Consider the following 25,326-nt stretch of genomic DNA (forward strand, 5'->3'; position numbering starts at 1 on the left):
TAAGGTTGGGTTTCAGCTCAAGTTCTGTTAGACTGACAATGAAATGTGTGACCTCTGTCAGGTTTACAGTACATGGTGAATGGGGGAACTGATCCCTTACTTCACACCAATCTAGTGGTCTACAACAGGGTGACCCTTATTCACCTTATCTGTTCTTGCTTTGTGCTGAAGAGTTTACAATGTTACTAAAGCACTTGGGTGGTGCTCAAGTGGATAGAGGAATCAGAGTAAGCAATAATTCACCTTGGATCAATCATCTTCTTTTCACAGACGATAGCCTCATCTTTATGAATGCAAAAGAGGATAATGCTCAAAGGTTGAATCGTGTCCTACGGATCTATGAGGACTGTTCTGGCCAGTGTGTGAACCGAGAAAAGAGTTCAATATTCTTCATTCCGAACACAAGCGACCCAGTTCGACAAAGGTTGAAAGCCATCCTCGGCATCACTACCGAGTCTTTCAACGAGAGATACCTTGGTTTGCCTACTGCAACGGGGCGGATAACAAGTGGTACTTTTGAACATCTTCGAGAGAGAATCCGAAGTCAGTTGCAGGGAAGAACGGAGCGCATGATTTCATGTGCGGGCAGGGAGGTGCGCCTGAAGTCAGTGGCTCGGGCGATTCCGGCTTTTTCCATGAGCTGTTTTAAATTGTCTAAAAAACTTTACAAAGGAATCACCTCATGCATGGCGAGATACTGGTGGAGTAGCTCTCTTGACCGCCGATCTTTACATTGGCTGGATTGGGACACACTTGCAACTGCGAAAGTGAAAGGAGGGATGGGATTCAGAAACCTGGAGCTCTTCAATCTATCTCTTCTAGGAAAGCATGGATGGAGGCTCATCACAAGCCCGAATTCGCTTTGTGCGCGAGTGCTCAAAGGGAAGTACTTCCCGAATACCGACTTCCTAGGCGCAAGAGCGCACCGGCACGCTTCGGCTACCCGGTGAGCTATTTTGGCAGGCAGGGAAGCATTGGTGTCTGGTATGATCAAGAGAATTGGGGATGATACGACGATTTCGATCTGGAGGGACCCGTGGATACCTGGGCTGATCTCCATGAAGCCGTCGGTACAAATTGGTACGACATATATGGATACGGTTTCAAAATTGATCGATGCAGAGACTGGGACGTGGAAAATAGACATTGTGAGAAACAATTTTATCTCTCCCTGAGGCAGAAGCTATACTAAACATTCCTCTAAGGCGTATGGGAGGATATGATAGTTGGGCATGGTCGGCAGAGAAAGCAGGCATCTACACTATAAAATCGGCATACCGAACTCTCATGATTCGCAACGAGTATCTTGCTCTAGAAGAAGGGTTGGTTACAGAATCTGCAGAGACGAACAAACAGTTGTGGACGAAGCTTTGGAAGTTGAATGTTGTGCCCAAAGTGCGTGTGTTCTGGTGGCGTGTACTTCGGGGGATTCTTCCGGTTGAAAGTACCCTAAAGTACCGACACATTGCAACTCTAGCCAGGTGTAAAGTATGCCTATCAGCAGATGAAGATATGTATCATGCGTTGATACAATGCACACATGCAAGACGGTTCTGGGCAGAAGCCCGCGAGTGGCTGAGCATCAAGCTACCGGAGTTGCATGGCTTGACCTGGTCCAGGGATATTCTATGTGACCCTCGTTTCGATGCTTCAGACCAAGCTAAGATCATCACGGTGGGCTATTTGGACATCTCCGAACAATATTACTCATGACAACGCAAGTATGGATCTGATGCAGTCAATGAAAATGATCAGAGATGCTCTTGCGGTGCTAGAGCTCCCAACCAGGCATGCTAGCATACTACCAGGTCATGGATGGCAACCACCAGACGGTGAGGTGATCAAGATTAACACTGATGCTGGAATCTCTATGTTGGAGCACAGAGCAGGCATTGGTGGTGTGGCTTGATCAGCTTCATCGTTCATTTTCAGCTTGGTGCAAACCAAGACTAGGCATTACAGATCCACTTGTGGCAGAAGCTACTGCGGTTCGTGAAGGCGTGGTGGTGGCTTTGCTTCGTGGCTTTGCGCGGGTGCGGATTGAGACGGATTGTTTGGATGTGGTGAACCTCTGGAACTCGCGCCGGACTTCGCGCTCTTTGATAGTGTCGTTACTTTTAGATATTGAGGAGCTAGCTGCTAGTTTTACTTCTTTTGATATTCTACATGTAAAGAGACATGCCAACGTTCCGGCTCATCTTTGTGCAAAACATGCATGCACGCTGGAGGTGCCGGAGTGCTGTATGGACTCTCTCCCGGGTTTGTTGGTAACCAGCCTCATGGCTGATAGTGACGGCGCCTCATCGTATGAATAAAGCTCTTCATTACCCCGGGAAAAAAATTTCTAACTAATCCCCCTGATATTCAGGATGGGATGCGTGCTATCCACTTAAACGAGGCCACGTCAGCATGTACCTAACTTTTCGTAGCAAGCTCATGTAGGTGTAGCAAAGCCCGCCCAAAGCCTGATGGGCTCGCTCACCTGAAGCGCACGAAGCCACGAACGCACGTACTGCACCGGCCAACGCGGGAAGCAACTAGTTAACGAGCGCTCCTTCGGAGCGCTCGTAACGAGCGGTTCGGGACCGCTCCGCGCGTGACAAGTGTCGCGCACGAAGCGCTCCCGCAAGGGAAAACCAGTTGCGCGGTTGGTTCCCGGTTTTCCCTTTCCGATTTGTGGTTTGGTGCATTTTGCAGTTTGACCCTCGAACTATCAGAATTCTTCGTTTTCCCTTTCCGCGCGAAAACACAAAAAAAATACTGGCTCGCACGGTTGGTTCTCTGTTTCCCTTTTTGTTCCCATTATATTTCCGAGTAATGGAGATTTATGGGGTAGTTACAGGCGGGAACTACCAACACTATCAAATGTCACCTTTCAAGTAAAGAAAAAAAGCAACTTTTTAATGTAAAACAACAGTCTCCAGAATCATTCAATCGTGTGACTTTTTTATAGGCACAACTGAACACTAAGAGAGGCACGGGTGTATAATAACTTTACTAAATTGAAGAAAAGCACCTCCGGCTCGCCCATATGCATGCACACACAACTTCAGTTTATGCAGGCATTGGATCAGGTAGCCAGATTTGTACGTAACAGATCACGTAGGCACACCAAATATTGATGCACGGAGAAAATAGGGAATAACAATCCATATTTTGATCTGTTTTACTCGCTCCGTTCATTTTTATAAGTCGTTTCAGACAACATAGGCCTTATAAAAATAAACAGAGGGAGTACTGTATTTAGCAACCATCATGCTAAATCTTTTATTAGAATCATCATAAAATAAATTACATTGGCCATAGGAATATTTAGAAAATGTTGTTACACTTTCCCACGAATCTGGTCATCCAATTGTTGCAGCGCGTGTCCAGGACGTGCCAAACGGGATTGAGGTAGTTTTCCCAGATGTCATCCACGTCGCCCAACGATACCCCGTTCTGGAGGTTGGCGATGCCTTGAGCCACCTGCTCGTCACTTGACAGGAATGGTTCGATGATCCCGGCGGCAACTAAGAGCTTGACATCCTCCACCGTGCCGGCCAGCTGCGACAGGAAGACACAGTAGGCCGTCACGGTCCGGTGTGGAATATGCTCCTCCTCCTCCAGCGCCATGAGGTTACGTAGGATCGTCAAAGTGTTGCCGTCGATCCGCAGGGGAGGGATCCACAGCGTACCTTCTTGATACCTCACGTCCAGGATGGAAGACTCCATGCCGTCCATGAAGTCCTTACGCTTGAACCGCAGGTTGGCGTAGCAGCTGTACTCCGTCGCACGGCGCCACCGACCTTTGATCCATGTCCTGTTCTTTACCATTATCTGCGGCATATTTAGCTGAAAGTAGGCGTGCACCAGGTGCAGTAAGTGGGACGTCGACGGAGGCACCCGCCGCAGCCGCAGCTCCTCGCTGATGAAGCGCTGTGGCTGCAGAAGCTCCTGGACACCAACTGCTAGTTCTTGGATGACTGTCAACTGGGTGATGCCTCCTGTGACGACGTCGTGGATCTTCTGAAGCACAAAGAAAGGTATCTGATTCTCAACGAGAAACACGGTGTCGCGCACCAACGCGCTCCGGGAGAGTCTGCGGCCTGCGCTCTCGGGATATCTATATCTGTACTGCGGGGCGTTGTTGTCCAGCTCAGATCGTGCACCATAATCCAAAAAGAGAGAGAGCAGATAGCAGCCATCGTGCAGCAGCATATTGGAGAACTGCATCGACGACAAACAGCGGTCGGGCGCATCGTCATAGCACCTCCTTGCTTTGTCCTCCAGATTCCGCAGCTCCGCCATAAGCACGCCCGCTTGATCGAGAGACATAATATCGCGGACGGCTTGCTCCTTCATTTCGGTCCATTTAGAAAGACCTTTACCATGGTTGTAAAGACCAATCACCATGCCGTGCGGCGTGAATGCGTCTTCATCCACGCGACGGAGCTGCGGACGGACCTTCGAGATCAGCACTGCCTCCACGTCGGCGGGCTCCACGGGACTCATCTCAGTTCCCCTGCTCCTGCTCGCCCCTGCCTCCACGTCGTCGGGCTCGGCTTTGCCAAATCTTTGGATCTCCTGTATCAGCATGGATCATGCCAGAGTTAATCACAAGACTTATAGTGTGCACTATTGGTTTTTACTCCCTTCGTTCACGAATATAAAGTTTTTTTTAGAGATTTCAATATAAACTACATACAGATGTATATATAAGTGTAGGTCAGCCCACGCGCCCCCATATCTGCCTTATATTTGGGCTGGATATGAGAGGTGCCGGTCGGCCTGGGCTTTTGAGGCGTCCGTTTGGATCGAAATTTCGTGACAGGACGGCCCGCCTGGATGTTTGAGGAGGGTTTGGGATGGCCGACTGTAGATGCTCTAAGGTGACGAGTCAATGGTGATGAGGCGGTCAAGTCGGTCGAAACCTCAAGCATACCCTAAAAGGCTAAAACTAGCAGGGTCTTAGGGAAAATTTGAACAATGATAAATTAAGGGCTGAAAAGTGAACTTCTTTTATTCTGTTTTAACATCTAGCTTGACTCGGTGAAAATATTCACTTGGCATTAGCTCTATGCAGTCATTGAAAAGCTAGAACCTAGAGTTTCTGCACTTAGGTGCATATGCACCCGTGTGAACATTAAATTTCGAGAAAAATAGGAAACCATATATTTTTAAATGTTTTTTCTTAGAGAAACATTGTTGAGGAAAAAACCAAAAACAATGTTCCCAAAAGGGCAATATTTGAAAGAACTTTGGAGCATTGATGTTTTTGTCCAGACCTTCAGAAATGTTTTTCCATCACGAAACTTTACATGTATACTATTTTCTAAAATATACTGTTCATATCGGGTGCATATGCGCCCAAGAACAGAACAACTTCCTGGATCTTCTACTCTACCTATAGTCTATAGAAATATGAGATCTTCCATGCTATGTACTGACTTCAGGTTCATAAAAAGTTATGATCATATACACTAAGATTGTCGGGGAACTAAGAATTGGCTATCTGGGGTCTCGCCTATTCCTATGTGGCCTTTACCTACTGGAATTTCAAACTCAAGCCAAGTCAACAAAAGTCCAAGCAATTGTTGATGATCAACAAGTCAAAAGGAGGGAGGAAAAATTACTCCAAAGAAAAAGGGACAAGGGGAGTACCTCTTTACTGCACGGTTTTTCAGAAACAACCTCCAAATGAATCTCATCAACATGGTGACCCGTCGAATGTTTATCAAGCATATCTTCAATATCATGCGTTGTATAGCCTTCATTTACTTTAATGCTTTGCATGATGAACACTGTGCATTGCTTATTACTATATTTGCATGCTTCTTCATGATCATGTGACTTAGCTATAGGTAATGAAATATCCACCCAATGTTTGGATTGTGGTTTCACAATGTCACTATTTGGCTCTATGGAGTATGGCAATAGGCTCGTCGTTTGAATCTTGTAGGCTATGAAGCCATCAGTATCATTGCTTAGCTCAACTGAACATAATAATAACTGCTTCTGCATGTTATACCCAAACTGCAGCTCCAGCGGCTCAACGCCAAGCATGTCATCCTCCCAGTGAGCCAGTAGATTTATCTGTGTGTACACGGGCCAGAAAATTTAATAAAGGCGCATTATCTTAAATTCTATACATTAAGCTTATGTAATATGAGATTTAATTATACCTCGCCACCTGCCAATTCGTTATCATTCCCGCTGTGATTATTCGTACTTACAATTTCAAGAAAATTTTCCGTTACTTCTAATATAGAGGGCCGTGCAGAGGGGTCAATTTTCTGGCAGAGTGACCCTATTTCGATGCATTTAGTTACTTGCTGGTGGTATTCTCGTGGTATTTTCTTCCCTGATTTATTCCATCTATGCCTCCATCTTCTAAGTATCTGCAATTCACAAAGGAGATTAAGTGTTGATACATAAGTTGTTAGATAATAACGAGAATAACCGAGACACGAGAGACACAGATTTTTACGTGAAAACCCTTGCGGGAGAAAATCACGGACGCACGAAGGCGCAATCACTATGAGGAGGAGTATTACAAGCACGAGACGACAGACCGTCTGAGGTGCGACTACATGGGGTATATATGAGAGCAATACATGAGAGTCCTTGGAGGACAAGTAAACGAGTTGTACTCGTACGCGTCGGTACCAACGCAAAAGCCCACACCGGTTGTACTACGTCTAGTCCAACACGGTATAATTTGGATCACAATTTAACATAAGTATTCATCTAAAATCTATAAATTAGCAATATTTTGATTGTAAAAATCGTAAGTAAAGCATATAAATCTAAGGAATCGACATCCGCACTTGATAAGCTAGCAAGGAGCAAAATAGAGGGATCACCTAGTTTAGGGATACCCATTGCGGATTGAGCACCATGGCGGTTCTGCGGGCAGCTCATGTGCTCACCCACTCTGGTTATGGATTCACTCGTTTCTTTTTCTTCTAGTAATTTTCGTTTTCACTCTTGGGGCTTAGATTATTCATGGATCTTACAGTCATGATTAAGTAAGACAAGATTGTTCGTAAATTTTAAACAATTCAATTAAACAATGCTTCAAGACAACATTTGACATGGCGCCCGTCTCCTATTGCACTGAGACACAACATCTTCAGTGTGTTTGCTTTCATAGATAATGAAAGAGTGACATAGGTAAAACACACATTCGTCTAAGATAGCATATAGCTCCCGCTACCGGCTGGTTGCACAAGCATTGGATCCACAAGAAAAATGACATAAAAGATTGGCTGAAATATATCCAAATAAGTTCTAGTTATGAATATCTGGCCGCGAGAATACAACCTTGAAAAGGTATGTAATAGGATGCTAGGTTAAAAATTCATTGCAATTGTATTTTCATTTTAAGAATAAATGGAAAGACCTGGGAGCGCCACTAGTCACAAGGTATAGCCTCCAAGAAATATTCTTGATTTAGATCAATAGTAATTTGTTGTTGTTGATTGATTTACACATGTATAAGCTGGTCCATTCAAAGCTCGAAGATGTTGGCATGTTTCCAACATTTATAATGCTTTATTGATTTCAGGATAATTAATGATTGTAGGGCATGCATTAAAGAGAGGGGGCAGTGATAGCGTTTTGTCACTATGTTAAATTGGCTACCAGTCGAGCACTAGAAACTCCATGGAACCTCAGGATGGATGTGAGTTAGCTTAAAGGAGAATTTTTGAGGCCCAACGACTATGAAAATTTGGGTATCAACGAAGCTTGCTTAGATGGAGCAATCAAGACAAATGGGAAAGGAACACCACACATCAAGAAGATAAAAAGGTTCATGTAATGCGGTTCAAAGAGAGAGTTGGAATTGCTCTTGTTGTTGTAAATGTAAGATTTTAACTACATATGGCTTGCAATCTACGTTAGTATTCAAGTTCAGTAGGAGCCACAACATGCAACGGAAACATGATTCTTAAAGAAGTGATTTTTCATCACGAGATAAAACACTCTTACATTATCCTTATCAGGGGTACCCTTATGTCCTGTCACCAGTTCGACGATTATGACACCCAAACTATACATGTCTGACTTGGGGGACATCCTACCACCAAACAGGATTTCCGGAGCGCAATAGCCTCTACATGAAATATGAAAGTATCAAGCATCACGATATAAACAATATATAAGAGGGTACATGTGTAGAATGGTTGTGAAGATACTATCTTACAGTGAAAAATGCATTTCGGCCATAGTTTGTGAGCATTCTATTGGTCTTGATAGACCAAAGTCCGTAATCTTTGGCACCAGTCCATCATTTAGTAGTATGTTGGCAGGCTTTAGATCCATATGAAGAATATATTTTTCCATGTGTAGATAATGTAGACCCGCACAAATTCCTCTAATTATCTTATAACGCTTATCCCACTCAAAGCCTCTTAATTCATCTGCAAAAGAAGAAGCAGTGATGCATGCAATCTCCAATACATCTATAATACCTAAATACTTTATCCCCGCTAACTCTAATTCTCTCAACATGCGACCCTCCACATCACCAAATACGCCATGTCATCACCCACTACAACTATTTTGTAGCACATGTACCCCAAATTTAATTATTCCATCTCCAATGGTCCAGCTTATATGCATACACTTTGTTCACACACAATTGCTTACAGAATGATAGCTTCTGATTCAGGTCATTTCGTTCGTACAAATTTTATCCAAAATTAATCTTTAAAAACCAACAGAAACGCGCGGGGAAATCACCTAGTTAATTTAGCTTGAATGCCGTGACTTGAAAAGTAAAAGCGCAAAATAGACATTAATCTTTCTCTTATCTGCATGGAACAATAGTGTACCTGTAATTTTTGTGTCAAGGCTCCCATTAGTGATATACTCAAAACACATTAATCTTTCTCTTTCCTCGGCGTAAATATATCCTCTGCCATCTGGGTTTTTCATTGGTGTCTCCACTGTATCAGAACATAAGCCGAGAAACCGAACTACGTTTGGATGGTTCACCTCCAGTAGGCTGCCAACCTCACGACGAAAGAGCTTGTCATCAATTGTCTTGACGCTCCTGATCTTCTTCACAGCAACACTCCAATTCCCAACAACACCCTGTTTGTCATGAGCATTTCATTAAATGATGAAAGTTAGCAGCGTACTAAAATGAATTTGGATCCACAACGGACAACACATGTTACCCAAATAACTCAGCTCTGTTACTCAAGTATTATATCTCTACGTGTTACGGAGTAGAGTAGAAAACACTAAATTAGTATAATAATACCTTATAAACCGTTGCGAATCCCCCTTCACCGATTATTCTATCCGGGGAAAACCCGTCAGTGATTTTCCATAAAGTTACTAGCGGAATATGTGTTGGCTCCATGCTGCCCTCAAGTATTTGCTCCAGGACATTTTGTTCCATTCTTGTGTTATCTACACAAAGTAGATGTGCAATCAAATGGTAATTCGAGAAAGGAAATCTAATCAATAGCAACTGGTTGTGTCCGAAGGCTGCAAGTGCTATTTTCTTTGAGCAACGATGGAGAAGGAAGTGAATGCCTGCGGCCTTCCCGAGTCAACGACTTATCCGTGTACGCCTCGCAGGTGCTTGATCTAGAGATGTAGCACGAACTGGAAACTGCAAAGTTCGTCGTAGGATTGATGTAGCATACCAAAGGAAGAGCTGAGCTGAGCATACATGCCTTGTTGGAAAGAGCGAAACAAATCCAAGACTAGATAAGTACGCATTGATGTAGTAGAAAATAAGTGACAGAATGCAAGCTAGAATAGATAGACATGTAGTACTAGATCTGAATGCATGCTTGGATAGGAACAGAGAGAACAGAGCAAAACGACTTGTGATGTGAGTCAACACTGTAGGTTGCACTTGCACATACCTGCAGTTAGCAGTGGATCTAGCGCCCAGGTTAGTAGAGAGGACGGACCTGTCCTCAACAGGAACTCCTCTGCATTTGCAATCTGACCACTCGGTCAGTAGCTGGCTGGTTCCTTGTCACCAACTCCTCTGCATTTTGCTTTTGTCGATTCTGAAGAAAGTCCCTGTGGTGTTTCCACAAGATTCTTCACAAGCTACTACGACTACTACTACCCAAAAGAATGCGAATCACCTGTCAGTAACCAGCTCTACCAAAGGAGAAGAGTGAGTGAGTGAGGGAGGATGGGAGAAAAGATCTACTCTATTGTTAGGTGGGGACTGGGGATTACTCTTCTTACTAAGGCTAGTCATAGTGGGAGTAACTTAGCTAGTAACATAGCGCATTTCAAGAAATTTTTGCTTATGTGGCAAGTAATTAATGAGATATGGTAACATAATATGTTATTGTAACATAACGTTTTTCAAGACAAGATAAGTCTACAAGATAATAAATGAAGTCATCTAAGATACTACTATTATGTTACTTTGCATTATGAAGGTAGTAACTTAGGCTAGTGTCATATGCATGACACTAGTCTAAGTTACTCCCCACTATGACCAGCCTAATAGAGGCGATTACCGGAGTTGGCCGACCGATTCATCGACAAGTTCACCCAACTGGTCTTTTATTAACCGTTTCATCTTCACAATCCGAATTTCGCTTCCGCTTGCGTCTGTGTTGCGGCTGACATCCGGCCCGGGCCTGCTACTGGCCCCGCTCTACAGAGGGCTGGATAGTTTTTCTTCGATCAGTTCATGGTTTGCGCACGGTGAAAACCCTAGCACACCGAGCCACCAAACCCCTCCCATCCTCGAACCCCGCTCCTCGTCCCCTCCTCCGTCCACGCCCCTCCTGCCCTGTGTCAGCGACCTGACGAGGGAACCAGCAGCAACCCAAGACACGGAGACGGGAAGCACACGATCCATACGGCCCAGAAGAGAGAGACGGCCCAACCACAAGTTCAGCGGGCCGCAGTGGGTCTCATATATGTTCGAGCCCAAGGCTGTGTGAGTACTTAGTCACACCTGTAGTTGGTGAGTAGGGTATCCAGGGGATCAGGACTGAACCCGGCGGCGGCAGCGTGTGTGTGTTGCGTGTGTATCTGGAGAGCCCGTCTTCCTCCTCTAGTTGTGTACCTCCATCGCTACAATTCGCCTTAGATCGAGAGCAATATCAGAGTGGGTTGCTATCACGTGGTATCAGAGGCCACACACCACCCCGCCGTCGCGCTGGAGACGCGCCAGCAAGCGAGCGCTCGCGTCCAACTTTTCGCAACCATGGATCCGGCTCTCAAATCGTACCTCGACAAGTTCACGGAGACGCTTACCAAAGCCAACAACGACACGCGCGCGGACATCAAGGAACTCAAGGCGCAGATCGGCGTCCAGACGGCGCAAGTGGAGGAGCTCGTGGCGTGGAAACCCGACCTCGAGGCGCGGTTCTCCAAGCTCCAGGAGGCTGTTTCGTTGTTGCAAGTGGCGGCGCCCACGTCGGCGTCCGCGATCTCTGGTGGATTGGCGGCACCGGACCTCCCTGATCCGGTCGCGCGGGACGAGATCCACGGGCCCGATGGCCACGGCGTCCTGCAACACCCACGGAGCGGGCTGTTGGGGGGGGGGGGGGGGGGGGGGGGGGGGGGGGGGATTCTTCCCTGACGGCCACTCCGGCCAATGGTATGGTCGATTTCCGAACTCCTTTATCTCAACACACTCACTGCTCATCATCCACCCCGGGGGTGGCCGCGGGCCAAATCGTTGCAGGGATGGGGCAGACGCCTCCATCTCTCAATTTTCCCCAATTTTCGGGTGAGAACCCGAAAATTTGGAAGACCATGTGCGAACAGTATTTCTCCATGTGCCAAATCCATGCATCTTATTTTGTCCCTATGTCCACATTGCATTTTTCCGGCGCGGCAGCGATTTGGCTCCAGTCTGTGCAGTCAAAAATAGGACTCCTCGATTGGGAGGCCTTTTGTGACCTCCTGTGCACCCGTTTCGGTCGCGATCGGCACCAATTGCTGATCCGACAGTTCTATGCACTCAAGCAAACATCTTCTGTATCAGAATATATTGAGCAATTTGAAATTCTGATGAACCATTTGATATCATACTCTGACGCTACTCATCCTCTGTACTTCCTGACGAGGTTCGTGGAGGGGCTTCGTAGTGACATCCGTGCGGTGGTCATGGTGCAAAGGCCAACGGATCTGGACACAGCATGCGCTCTAGCAATTTTACAGGAAGAGGTGTCTGACGGGAAGCGGCACAAGCGCATGGAGCAGTCAGACTTCTCACCTTATGCCGTGCGTGCTCGGCCATCTAACCCATCTCTGCTACCAGCACCTACATCCAGATCAACTGCTCCATCACCTGTAGCTGATGATCGTCGGGGTACAGAAAGCGCGAGAGCTACTAATGATGCAGCAAAAGTGGCAGCACTCCGCAATTACCGTCGTGCCAAGGGGCTTTGTTTCAAGTGTGGAAAGCGTTGGGGGCACGATCATGTCTGTCCCCCAACAGTTAAGCTGCATGTGATTGAGGAGCTGATCGACATGTTTACCAGTGATACAAATGTCTTATCTGAGGATACTGCAACAATGGAAATGGATACTACACAACCAGAGCAAGTGTGGCACTTGTCCGTTCATGCAGTGGCAGGCACAGAGGCACCAAGTTGCCTTCAAATTCATGGCTGGCTGCAAGGACAAGAGGTGTTGATGCTAGTGGATTCAGGAAGCTCAGCTTCATTTGTCTCTCAGCACTTGCTTCCCATACTTCAGGGAGTTCAGGACATGCCAAGAACTATCAAAGTTTCTGTTGCCAATGGGGCAGAACTGCAGTGTACTCAGGAGGTGCTCAACTGTCAGTGGTACACGCAAGGGCAAACATTCTCCACCAATTTCAAGGTTTTACCTCTGGGATCTTATGATGTGATCTTAGGCATGGACTGGCTTGAGTACCACAGTCCTATGTTGATTGATTGGCCATGTAGGTGCATGCAAATTGAAAATTGTGGCTACACCATAGTGTTGCAAGGAGTGGCTGCTAAGAATCAGTCTTGTGCTCTACTGTCCTGCACACAACTCGGCAGTATTAACAAAAATGTAGCAGTGGCATATGTAGTTCAGTTATGCTATTCTGAAGGGGCTGAATCAGAGGTGACAGTGCAAGCACATGAACTATCACCTGACATAGTGCAGTTACTACTGGAATTTGAGGACATTTTCTTGGAACCAACAGAGTTACCTCCGTCAAGAGACTGCGATCATAAAATTCCCTTAATGCAAGGAGCACAACCAGTTAACATGCGGCAGTACAGGCACAAACCAGAAGTCAAAACAGAAATTGAACGCCAAGTGTTGGAGCTTCTCAAAGCTGGTATTATTCAGAAGAGCACAAGCCCATTTTCTTCTCCTATCATCTTGGTGAAGAAGAAAGACGGGACGTGGCGTCTGTGCATAGACTATCGTCGACTCAACGCAATGACTATTGTGAGCCGATATCCAGTGCCAATCATTGAGGACATCTTGGATGAATTAGCTGGTGCCCGTTGGTTCTCTAAGCTCGACCTCCGAGCAGGGTATCAGCAGATACGGCTGGCACCGGGGGAGGAGCAGAAAACGGCGTTTCAGACACATTCTGGGTACTTTGAGTACAAGGTCGTTCCATGTGGATTGGCAGGGGGCCAGCAACATTCTTGGGAGCAATGAACACGACCCTATCACCAGTACTTAGGGTGTGTGCCATGGTTTTCTTTGATGACATTGTTGTTTTCAGTGCATCCTTTGCTCTGCACTTGCAACATCTCAGGGAAGTGTTTGCTCTATTGCGCAAAGATCAATGGTATGTAAAAAGATCCAAGTGTGAGTTTGCCAAGCAGGAGCTGAAGTACTTGGGACACACTATTTCAGCAGCTGGAGTATCAACTAACAGTGATAAGATCCAACAAGTTCAAGGATGGCATGTTCCCACTTCAGTCAAAGAAGTGCGTTCCTTCCTAGGGCTGGCAGGATATTATAGACGGTTTGTGCGTCAATTTGGCACTATTGCACGACCTCTTACAGATTTACTTCGCAAAAGCACTCCTTTCCAATGGACATCCGCTACAGGAGAAGCTTTTGAAGCATTAAAAACTGCTTTAGTAACAACACCAACACTAGCTTTACCAGATTTTACCAAACCCTTCGTCATTGAGACGGATGCATGTGAGTATGGAGTTGGGGCAGTCTTACAGCAGGAGGGGCATCCCATCGCATATTTGAGCAAAGCCTTGGGACCAAGAATTAAAGGTCTGTCTACCTATGAAAAAGAGTATCTAGCAATGGTACTTGCAGTTGAGCAATGGAGACCGTATTTGCAATTCTCGGAATTTATCATCAAAACGGACCAGAAGAGCTTGGTTCATTTAGAGGAACAACGTTTGCATACACCGTGGCAACAAAAGGCCTTCACAAAATTACTTGGTCTGCAATATCGTATATGCTATCGCAAGGGGACGGAAAACGGTGCCGCAGACGCACTGTCCAGACGCCCATTGGGAGCATCTCAACAGGCCAATGCCATTTCTGTGTGTCAGCCGGCTTGGCTACAAGAAGTAACACAAGGGTATGCACAGGACCCTAAAGCTCAGCAATTAATCACGCAACTCATTGTGGCACCAATGGCAGGAGGCAAGTTTACATTTCAACAAGGGGTCATCCGTTTCCGAGGGCGCGTGTGGCTTGGCAACAATGTGAAACTCCAAAATCAGATTATGCGTGCCCTACACGACAATGCAATTGGCGGCCACTCTGGGTTCCCGGCAACATACAACAGGATTAAGCAGCTCTTCGCGTGGCCTGGGATGAAGTTGCAGATCAAAACACATGTCCAAACCTGTCAGGTATGTCAACAAGCCAAGCCAGATAGATCACCCTATCCGGGGCTGCTTCATCCACTTCCAGTCTCCAAAAGATGTTGGGATTTGGTTTCTTTGGATTTTATTGAGGGTCTTCCACCATCAGGCGGAGCAAACTGCATCTTGGTCGTAGTGGATACATTTTCCAAGTATGCGCATTTTCTGCCGGTCACACATCCATACACTGCCACCCAGATTGCGCAGTTGTATATGGACAACGTGTACAAATTACATGGTATGCCAGAAGCACTAATATCGGACAGGAATGCAGTGTTCACTAGTCGGGTCTGGCAAGCAATTTTCAAGCTGTAGGGTGTTGAACTGAAGATGAGTTCTTCCCATCATCCACAAACGGACGGGCAGACAGAACGGGTGAATCAGTGCCTTGAGACATACTTACGATGTTTTGTTTAGAGCACTCCCAAGACTTGGAGCCGTTGGCTGGCATTAGCTGAGTTTTGGTACAACTCCGCATATCATTCGACTCTGGGTAAAACACCATTCATGGTGGTCTATGGTCAGGAGCCGAGGCAGTTGGGCATTACACCAGAGCATGCAGCGCCACCACCAGAACTGGAACAGTGGTTAGATGAACGACAGCAGATGCAAGATCTCCTTAGGCAACACCTGGTCAGGGCAAAGCAAATTATGAAGAGTCAAGCAGACAAGCATCGTTCATGGTGTGAGTTTCAAGTGGGAGACCAAGCCTTTCTGAAGTTACAACCGTACATTCAGACATCGGTTGCTCGGCGTGCCAACCACAAGCTTAGTTTCAAGTTCTATGGCCCTTTCACGATGATCAGGCGCATCAACGACGTCACCTACGAGCTCCAGCTGCCCGCCAATTCATCCATCTTTCCGGTGTTTCATGTGTCACAGCTGCGACACGCTCTGCTTCCAGGTGCGAGCGCTTCCTCTCATCTCCCTGCAGTTACTGACAATCTCAATACTCCAGTGAAGATTTTGGACCGGCGCTGGCACCGGAACTCGTGCAAGATAAGGGAACAAGGTCTGGTCCGTTGGCAAGACGAAGCGGCTACGCAAGATACTTGGGAAGACGTGGAAGATCTCAAGCAACGATTTCCGCAGGCTCCGACTTGGGGTCAAGTCGGTTCTGAAGAAGGACGGGGTGTCAACGACCTGACGAGGGAACCAGCAGCAACCCAAGACACGGAGACGGGAAGCACACGATCCATACGGCCCAGAAGAGAGAGACGGCCCAACCACAAGTTCAGCGGGCCGCAGTGGGTCTCATATATGTTCGAGCCCAAGGCTGTGTGAGTACTTAGTCACACCTGTAGTTGGTGAGTAGGGTATCCAGGGGATCAGGACTGAACCCGGCGGCGGCAGCGTGTGTGTGTTGCGTGTGTATCTGGAGAGCCCGTCTTCCTCCTCTAGTTGTGTACCTCCATCGCTACAATTCGCCTTAGATCGAGAGCAATATCAGAGTGGGTTGCTATCACGTGGTTGCCCGCCCTCCTGTTTCGGTCTCCTGACTATGAAATCGTTGCTTGCATGGTTTGTGTAAACTACGTACGTACCATGTTAGAGTTTATTTCTGAAAAAATGGTAGAGAAAAGTATTCCAAGGGGAAACGTCCCAGGAGATAAAGAGGCAGAGCAAAGTATTCTATTCTACTAGTATAATTTGTCACTTTAGGAGTTGGTTCTCTTCTGGTTAGTGCTTCAGGCTGCTTGCATTTCTGATGTTGCATTGTGTACTCCCTCCGTTCCAAATTACTCGTCGTGGTTTTAGTTCAAATTGGTGATTCTGAAGAAAGTCCCTGTGGTGTTGTCTACTCCCTCCGTTCCAAATTACTCGTCGTGGTTTTAGTTCAAAATTTATTGGTGTAATTGGAGCCCATTTTATCTTTTGACTTCAGACTCTGTTTGGAACCTTTATCCTGTGTCTTGAGCTGTAATTTGTAGTTGCATTGCTTTCTCGTTAAAGAACAAAATCAAGCTTTGCTGCTGCAATGGAGGCTATGGTCGACAAGTTCTAACCAGGCTTTGCTGCTGTAGATTCTCCTAAATTATGAGATCATAGCAGGTGTTTCCAAGTGTTGATTATTATGGTCTGGTTGCAACGTACTGAACACCGGAGCCATTCTGTAGATGTTTTTAGGATAGCATTTCCGTAGTTTGGCAAAATATGCCACATAGTGTAGTGAGAGCATTCCCGCCCACGGTAAAGACAACGCTGACCACTAGTTATATATGTTAGGGATAGCTGATAATATAATCATGCATAATCTGTTAGTATACTATTGATGAAGACCATAATGAAAAAGAAAAATGTTCATTGTTGTTTTCACTAACGAAATTTGACACAAAATCACTGGTTTTAGTACCCTTCCGGACCGTAGTTGTATACTCATACTCTGCCATCGATCTCCCCTGCCTTGTGCATTGTGCTATGATAGAGCCGAGTTAGCCCGATCCCTACATTTGGCTAACTCCTCCTCATTCCTGAATATCTGTACCATTTGACATTTTTTAATAGGCGATTACCATATTCGGCGGTGATGGTCACACTTGGTTCAAGGAGGGAATCCCTTGAAAGAGACAATTTATATACTACTATGTTATACTGTGGTAGAGTAGCTAGAGATCTAGGATCGTAGTGCGCACCCTTGTTGTTTTCAAGTCCTTACTTCAGAATAGTGTCGGGAATCAGTTGACAAATCTGCTCAATTTTTAATTTGACTACGTGTCTGATTGATGTGAGGAAATTGACACGAAGCATCTCATCATCTGAAACTGATACTGATAGTGGTTTACCTGTTCGAAGCAGTCCTGGGAGGACGGCGACAAGTATGAGTCCACAGCTGACTTGCTGCATCTATATTTACGAACAGGGACCAAGTCTAGTTTCAGTTGAAAAGCTATTCCAGTAAGTTCAGTTTGTACAATAACCATCACAACATTTCTTGAATGGTATTTTTCTCTTCCATACAAGAGCAATGATGTCGGGACAGATCTCATATGTTACGAGAATGGCTGAACTGATTGAAATTCTGACATTACACACAAACTACTGTGCCTGAGAATGAAGCATGTCACTTCTTCAGGTTGATATCCTTGTAATCTGATGGAAGATATGGCATCAGCCAATCTGCAAAGAATCCTTTGGGTTCACCACCCCATGTCCTGGCACAACTAGTCACTGTACCAGGTGTCGAGAGCTCCAACACAAAGAGCGACGAAAGTATTCACAATAGTACCTCTTCATGTATTCATCCCATTCCTGTATATCCAATTCACAAAACTGTGAGCTTCTGCATATATACAGACAGCTAAACAAGCATGTTTAAGAGATGCATGGATAGCATCCATCTCTGATCAGATGCATCCATCGGCACCGCCAATCTATAGTAGCTCTCTATAAACTTCGATAGCAGCCATCTCTGATCAGGTGTATATTCAGGCTAAATACATGCATGAACACAAATAGATGATCTGTAGTTGGAGCGGGTTAAGGCTTGAAAGAAATTCATCAACTTCGTCATGCTTTTCCATTATTTTGGGTTTTAGGAAATCTAGAGAGATGGTGCTGTAGATGCCTTGCTGATTGCTTGTCGAGCCTGTTTCTTCTTGAAGAAGAATATGTTGTTTCTTCTGCTCGGAAACCTATTCTTGTGTATTTGGTACGTCGTTGTTTGTGCCATCCTCTTTTAAATCAGTGCCTGTTTGTTCAAGTTGATCTGTGCTCGGGGTATTGCTGTTGATATTTTGCTCGTTTGTTTGCTCTTCAGAATGGTGTGGTATCTTGTCGTCTGGTGGTGGTTGATCTGGTTCTATTGGTGGATCCTTTTCTTCGTGGTCTGTGCAAGATTCTTGGGCGACGGCGTGTCTGTTGACATCCATAACCTTTTTGTGTTTACTGGATATATCAATAACTTCATGCTCTTTTGTGGTTGTCGCATGCATAATATGTTCTTTTGGCTTGGGATTTGGCGGAAACTCTTCTAGTACGCAACATTCTGTTTGTTGCATTTCCTTGTGTTGATACTTCAGCATATCTGTTAGAATCAAATAATAATAATTAAAAAAAGAATATTACTTATTCTAGTGTGACAAAATTGTAAGGATTAGTTTCTGAAAAGACTAACCTGTTGTACACTTGATTAATGACAGTTTGGTATTCCCTCTGTGTTGATTGATTAGTTGATATAGAATTTTTTTCCTTAACTCTGGTACTTGTTCTGGCTCTAAGTTTGCTGCTGTTCCATCATTGAAGTAGTGCTTCAGGTTCATGTACATATAGAATGCGCAATCCATTCTGCATGTAGAGGAATGGTACTAGTAAGATTGTTGCATTCAAGAAATGGAAAGAAGAGAAGTGTTGGAGCAATGGTAGTGGTAATTGTTGCATTGAAAACACGAAAGAACAACATTATTTCAGTAATTGTAGTATTGAATCTTGCATTGAAAAAAAGAAAGAAGTGAAATGTTGGAAGTTCTTACGTGTCTTCTCCTTGAAGTGGCACATGTAGTTTGACCCTTTTGAAATGGTCGATGCTCTTTTGTGAAAGTTGTAGCTCTGTGCTTACATGCTTCCATATTTTCATTAATTTGCTGGTTACATTGTTGAAGAATTCTATTGTGCCTGGATATGCAGTTGAAGAGTCAAGGAGTTCAAAGCGCTCTTTTTGCATCTTAACTGTAATGGTGAAGTAATGACTTGTATTTTCGTCTTGCTCAAACCCGTGCAACGAACATGGTAGAAGGAACAACAAAACAAAAAATAAAAAGAAAATATTTGGAAATCTTCTTATATTTAGAAACATAAAATAAAAAAGATAACCTTTCATAACATATACGCAAGTTGATCTGCTTACCATGTTATAATCTTGCAGTTTTTCTTCTTCTTGCATGTTGAAAAATGATGTAAGCCTGGCAGGTAGTAATTTTTTTCTAGTGTGTTCTTGATCATTATTTCTGTAGCACATTGGATCTTCGTCATCGGCTTCCTTTATCGAGTGCTGCTTGTTTTGTCACAGGTAGACAAAGGGAATTTGTAAGTTCAGTTATAAAGTCATATATATTGTTTTAAACGTGATTATTTTGCCATGATCTTTACTTACAGTGTTGCTTAACGACAAAATCTTTCTCCCTGTGCCATTTAGTTGTTTTCTCAAGATTGTTAGCATGGGCTCGATTGCTTCGGTGCATACTGAATTACCGACCTTGAAACTTTCGGCGACATGGCCTAGATTGACATCAAACTTGTTCGTTGTAATGAAAAGCTCATCCCTGCAAAGTATATTTAGAAAAATGTTTTAGTTTACACATGATACAGTCAAAATGATCGTGTGTAATAATGTGTTTTGTGTTAGTTGCATGAACTTACATTTCTCTCTGTGTCCATGGCTTGCATACAACGTTGTACAGGTCTTCGATGGCTTTGTTGACGGAATCACTATCTTTGTCCCCTTTCTCCATTGTATCTGCGATGATTTTGAATTTAATATAAATAACTCCAAGTCACAAGATCACAAGATAGCAATTAAGTTTATATTGTCTTGCCTGCTTCGATGGTAGAAGATATGTCCTGTCCAGTGTTGTTCCTTTCTTGTTCTCCTTTTGCTTGTTGCGGCATATTATGTTCTTCTTTTTGCATTGTACCCTTTTGTTCAGTTTTTTCTGCATCCTCATATGAGTCGTCTGTGACTTTCTTAGCATCATGTTTTTCCTTGTCAACCGTCGTGTCTTGCTGGTGGTCTTTTCCGTCTTGTTTTTTAGTCTCGACCTGGTTGGCACTGACCTCTCTGCCAGGGGAATTGGCATCGTACAACGGTGTAGGGTTTTCTTCGATGGTTTCTTCTTCTTTCTCTGGAACAATGTGTGTGTCTGCTTCATTGCTTGTATCTCTGTGGTCGCCTTCTTCGTGTTTTTGCGTTATCATTGAAAAAGCATTGAAATAATTTAACTTGCTACTTTATTTCAATTATAGCAGATGTTATGGGAAAACAGCAAATTGTTTGGTGCGTTGTTTGAGCTATTTTGATTGTGGTTAAGTCATGTAATTTTGTGGAAATATTTTGTGCAACTTCACCTGTTGAGCTGTCATTGGTGATGCTGACTGTTCCACCCATTCTTCGTCGAGTGTAGTTTCTTGGGTATCCTCATGTTGTTTGTTTTGGTGTTCATCATCACTGTCATGTTTTTTGTCTTGCAGCTGTTCAATCATAAATGTTGCTAAGTTTGAGTGCATTTTAGTTCTCATGGAACTACTTTATATTTTCGTAGAATCAGCTTATGTAACTTTACCTCCTCAATCGTTGCTGCTGAATGTTGTGCTTGTTCTTCGTTGAGTGGAGGTTTTTGGGCATCTTCTTCTTCTTTCTTTTGTAGTTCATCGCCGGTGTCGTCGTTTTTGTCTTGTAGCTTTTGAAACACAGAGGTGGCTAAGTGGCAGTGCATTTGAGGTTCCACATAGCTATTTTATACTTTGATAGGACCAATGTATGTAACTTTACATTTTCAGTCGTTGTTGCTGCTGCCGTCTCTGTCGCGTGTTTTTCGGTGAGTGAATATTTTTGGGCTTGGTCTTCTGTTACGGTTGATGGTTGCCTTTTGAAGAACATATTGCCCTTCTTCAGTGTCCTCCTTTTGCTCATTGGTCTCCTCTCTCTGCTATGCAGGAAAGTAGTGAAATGTCAAATGCGTGTTTTTCAACTATAAGTTCATGAAGAGGTGTTATGTGTTTTCACCTCTGTATTTGTTGTTGTTACTGCTGATTCTTCGTTCAGTGGTGGTTTTGGGTCCTTCTCTTGCTCTTTATTTTGTTGTTCATCGTCACTGACCTTGTTTTTTTTCTTGCAGCTGTTCAAACATAGAGGCGGCAAAGTGAGAGTCCATTGGAGTGAATACAAATGTGGTAGGTTGAAGTTTATTTGATTGTGCATGCATCAATTTTATAATTTCATAGTTGCAGGTTTCGTAAGTTTACCTTTTCAGTCGTTGACGCTGCCGCTGTCTCTTGTACCTGTTGTTTGGTGAGTGAATTTTTTGTGGCTTGGTCTTCAGTGGCATTATTGTCTATCATTTGAAGAACATGTTTGGGTTCTTCATTGGGCTCCTCTGGTTGTGTTTGATGGTCTTGATTGTTGATGGTTTCTTGATCTTCTTGTGTCTGCACCAACACAATAAATATTTAAGAAATGGGTGCATTTCTGACTGTTCAGTTACAATTTTTTATAAGACCTCTATCTCTGGAGTTGCGGGACTGTCTACTGCTTGTACTACGGCTTCTCCTTGTCTTGTGTTGTCCTCTAGTTTTTCTTGTTCAATGTCTATGCCAGTGCTTTTGCTTGCTTCCTCTTCCTGTTTAATAAATATTGAAATTATAGATTGAACTTCATTTGTGTCTGAGCTTTGTAACCTCACCTCTTCAGATGTTGTTTGAAGTTCTTGATCTTTGAGATCAGCGTACTCGTTTGTTTCCTGCATTTGTTCAAAGAAAAGGGTGAGACATCCCTTATAATTTTTGTATTGACGTGGCGGGGTGTATTAGTGTCAGGACCCCGATTCTAAGTCACACTGAGGGAGTCCTGGATTAGGGGGTGTCCGGATGGCCGGACTATACCTTCAGCCGGACTCCTGGACTATGAAGATACAAGATTGAAGACTTCGTCCCGTGTCCGGAAGGGGCTTTCCTTGGCGTGGAAGGCAAGCTTGGCGATACGGATATATAGATCTCCTACCATTGTAACCGACTTTGTGTAACCCTAACCCTCTCCGCTGTCTATATAAAACAGAGGGTTTTAGTCCGTAGGACAACATACAGAACAACAATCATACCATAGGCTAGCTTCTAGGGTTTAGCCTCTCCGATCTCGTGGTAGATCTACTCTTGTACTACCCATATCATCAATATTAATCAAGAAGGGCGTAGGGTTTTACCTCCATCAAGAGGGCCCAAACCTGGGTAAAACTTCGTGTCCCTTGCCTCCTGTTACCATCCGGCCTAGACGCACAGTTCGGGACCCCCTACCCGAGATCCGCCGGTTTTGACACCGACATTGGTGCTTTCATTGAGAGTTCCTCTGTGTCGTCGCCGTTAGGCTTGATGGCTCCTATGATCATCAATAGCGATGCAGTCCAGGGTGAGACCTTCCTCCCCGGATAGATCTTCGTCTTCGGCGGCTTCGCACTGCGGGCCAATTCACTTGGCCATCTAGAGCAGATCGAAAGCTATGCCCCTGGCCGTCAGGTCAGATTTGGAAGTTTAAACTACACGACTGACATCCACGGGGACTTGATCTTCGACGGATTCGAGCCACTGCCAAGTGCGCCGCACTGTCGCGACGAGCATGATCTAGCTCTGTCGCCGAACAGTGCCCTGAAGGCCGCACCCGCATCGGCTTCGACCCTTAATTTGGAGCCAACTGTGCCGATCGAGGATGGGTGGTTGGACGCCGCCTCGGGGGCTGTGATCCCAACGGCGATCGAGCCAAACACCAGCCCCGCACTCCGCGAGACTCGTGACTCCAAGGAGCCAGACTCCTCTCCGGACTCCGAACCCTCCGCGCCCCTGTCGATCAAATCCGATTGGGCGCCGATCATGGAATTTACTGCCGCGGACATCTTTCAGCACTCGCCTTTCGTCGATATTCTGAAGACACTAAAGTCTCTCTCTTTATCAGGAGAGCCCTGGCCGGACTACGGTCAGCAAGGTTGGGATACGGACGATGAAGAAATTCAAAGCCCACTCACCACCCACTTTGTAGACACTGTCGACGATTTAACCGACATGCTCGACTTTGACTCCAAAGACATCGACGGTATGGACGCCGATGCAGGAGACAATGAAGAACCAGCGCCTATTGGGCCCTGGAGAGCCACCTCGTCATATGACATATACATGGTGGACACCCCAAAAGAAGGAGATGGCGATGGACCAACAGAGGATGACCCCTCCAAGAAACAGTCTAAGCGCCGGCGTCAGCGGCGCCGCTCAAAATCCCGCCAAAGCAAATACGGCGATTCCAGCACGGGAGATAATAATACTCCGGAGAGTGCCGAAGAAAACCCCCTCTAGCAAGATTCAGCACAGGAGGATGGAGATGCCAGCCCTCATGAGAGAGCGGCAGACAGAGAGGTCGAGGACGATAATTATATGCCTCCCTCCGAAGACGAGGCAAGCCTCGACGACGACGAATTCGTCGTGCCAGAGGATCCCGTCGAGCAAGAGCGTTTTCAACGCACGCTTATGGCCACGGCAAGAAGCCTCAAGAAAAAACAGCAACATCTTAGAGCTGATCAAGATTTGCTAGTCGACAGATGGACTGAAGTCCTTGCGGCCGAAGAGCATAAACTCGAACGCCCCTCCAAGAGCTACCCAAAGCGCAGGTTGCTACCCCGATTAGAGGAGGAAGCACTTAAACCTACATCACCAGCACTTGATACGGCCGACCGGCCACCTCGTGGCCGCGACAGAGAGGCCTCTCGGCCCTCCACTCAAGCCGCACCCCGTACCAAGGTACGGGAAAATGCGCCTGACCTGCGAGATATGTTGGAGGACAAGGCAAGGCAAACAAGAGCGATCTACGGATCACGTGGGCGCCCCACGACTCGAGACGGTAACCGTCATGCCGGACACAAATCCGGTAGGGCCGAACACAGTAGACAAAGCTCATTGGAGCTACGTCATGATATAGCCCAGTACAGAGGCGCCGCACACCCACTATGCTTCACAGAAGTAATGGATCATCAAATCCCCGAGGGTTTCAAACCCGTAAACATCGAATCATATGATGGCACAACAGATCCTGCGGTATGGATCGAGGATTATCTCCTTCATATCCACATGGCCCGCGGCGATGATCTCCACGCCATCAAATACCTCCCACTCAAGCTTAAAGGACCAGCTCGGCATTGGCTTAACAGCTTGCCGGCAGGATCAATCAGTTGTTGGGAGGACCTAGAAGCCGCATTCCTCGACAATTCCAGGGCACTTATGTGCGACCACCAGACGCCGATGACCTAAGCCACGTAATTCAGCAGCCAGAGGAATCGGCCAGGCAATTCTGGACACGGTTCCTAACAAAGCAAAATCAAATAGTCAACTGTCCGGACGCAGAGGCCCTAGCAGCCTTCAAGCATAATATCCGTGACGAGTGGCTTGCCCGGCATCTTGGACAGGAAAAGCCGAAATCTATGGCAGCACTCACGACACTCATGACCCGCTTTTGCGTGGGAGAAGACAGCTAGCTTGCTCGTAGCAACAATATGACCAAGAACCCTGGTAATTCGGATACCAGGGACAGTAGTGGCAGGTCACGTCGCAACAAGCAGAAGCGCCGCATTAACGGCGACAATGCTGAGGATACGGCAGTTAATGCCAGATTCAGAGGCTATAAATCCGGTCAGCAGAAAAAGCCATTCAAAAGAAATCCTAGGGGGCCGTCCAGTTTGGACCGAATACTCGACCGCTTGTGCCAGATACATGGCACCCCCGAAAAGCCGGCCAATCACACCAACAGGGATTGTTGGGTGTTCAAGCAGGCAGGCAAGTT

The 25,326-nt window shown here is 45.6% G+C and overlaps 1 protein-coding gene across 1 annotated transcript; it reads right to left on the reverse strand.

The window, feature by feature from the left end:
* Positions 1–3,148: 3,148 nt before the first annotated feature.
* On the reverse strand, positions 3,149–10,156 carry LOC125514258. Its single transcript, XM_048679552.1, has 9 exons — positions 9,870–10,156; positions 9,532–9,674; positions 9,254–9,405; positions 8,820–9,081; positions 8,189–8,405; positions 7,975–8,098; positions 6,165–6,380; positions 5,644–6,075; positions 3,149–4,566 (listed from the first exon to the last, which is right to left on the reverse strand). Exons 3-9 carry the CDS (start codon positions 9,392–9,394, stop codon positions 3,313–3,315), a joined length of 2,646 nt encoding a protein of 881 aa, XP_048535509.1. The 5' UTR covers positions 9,395–9,405; positions 9,532–9,674; positions 9,870–10,156; the 3' UTR covers positions 3,149–3,312.
* Between the last annotated feature and the right edge of the window lie 15,170 nt (positions 10,157–25,326).

The sequence above is a fragment of the Triticum urartu genome, chromosome 6, assembly GCF_003073215.2.
Source record: "Triticum urartu cultivar G1812 chromosome 6, Tu2.1, whole genome shotgun sequence".
Classification (NCBI taxonomy): domain Eukaryota; kingdom Viridiplantae; phylum Streptophyta; class Magnoliopsida; order Poales; family Poaceae; genus Triticum; species Triticum urartu.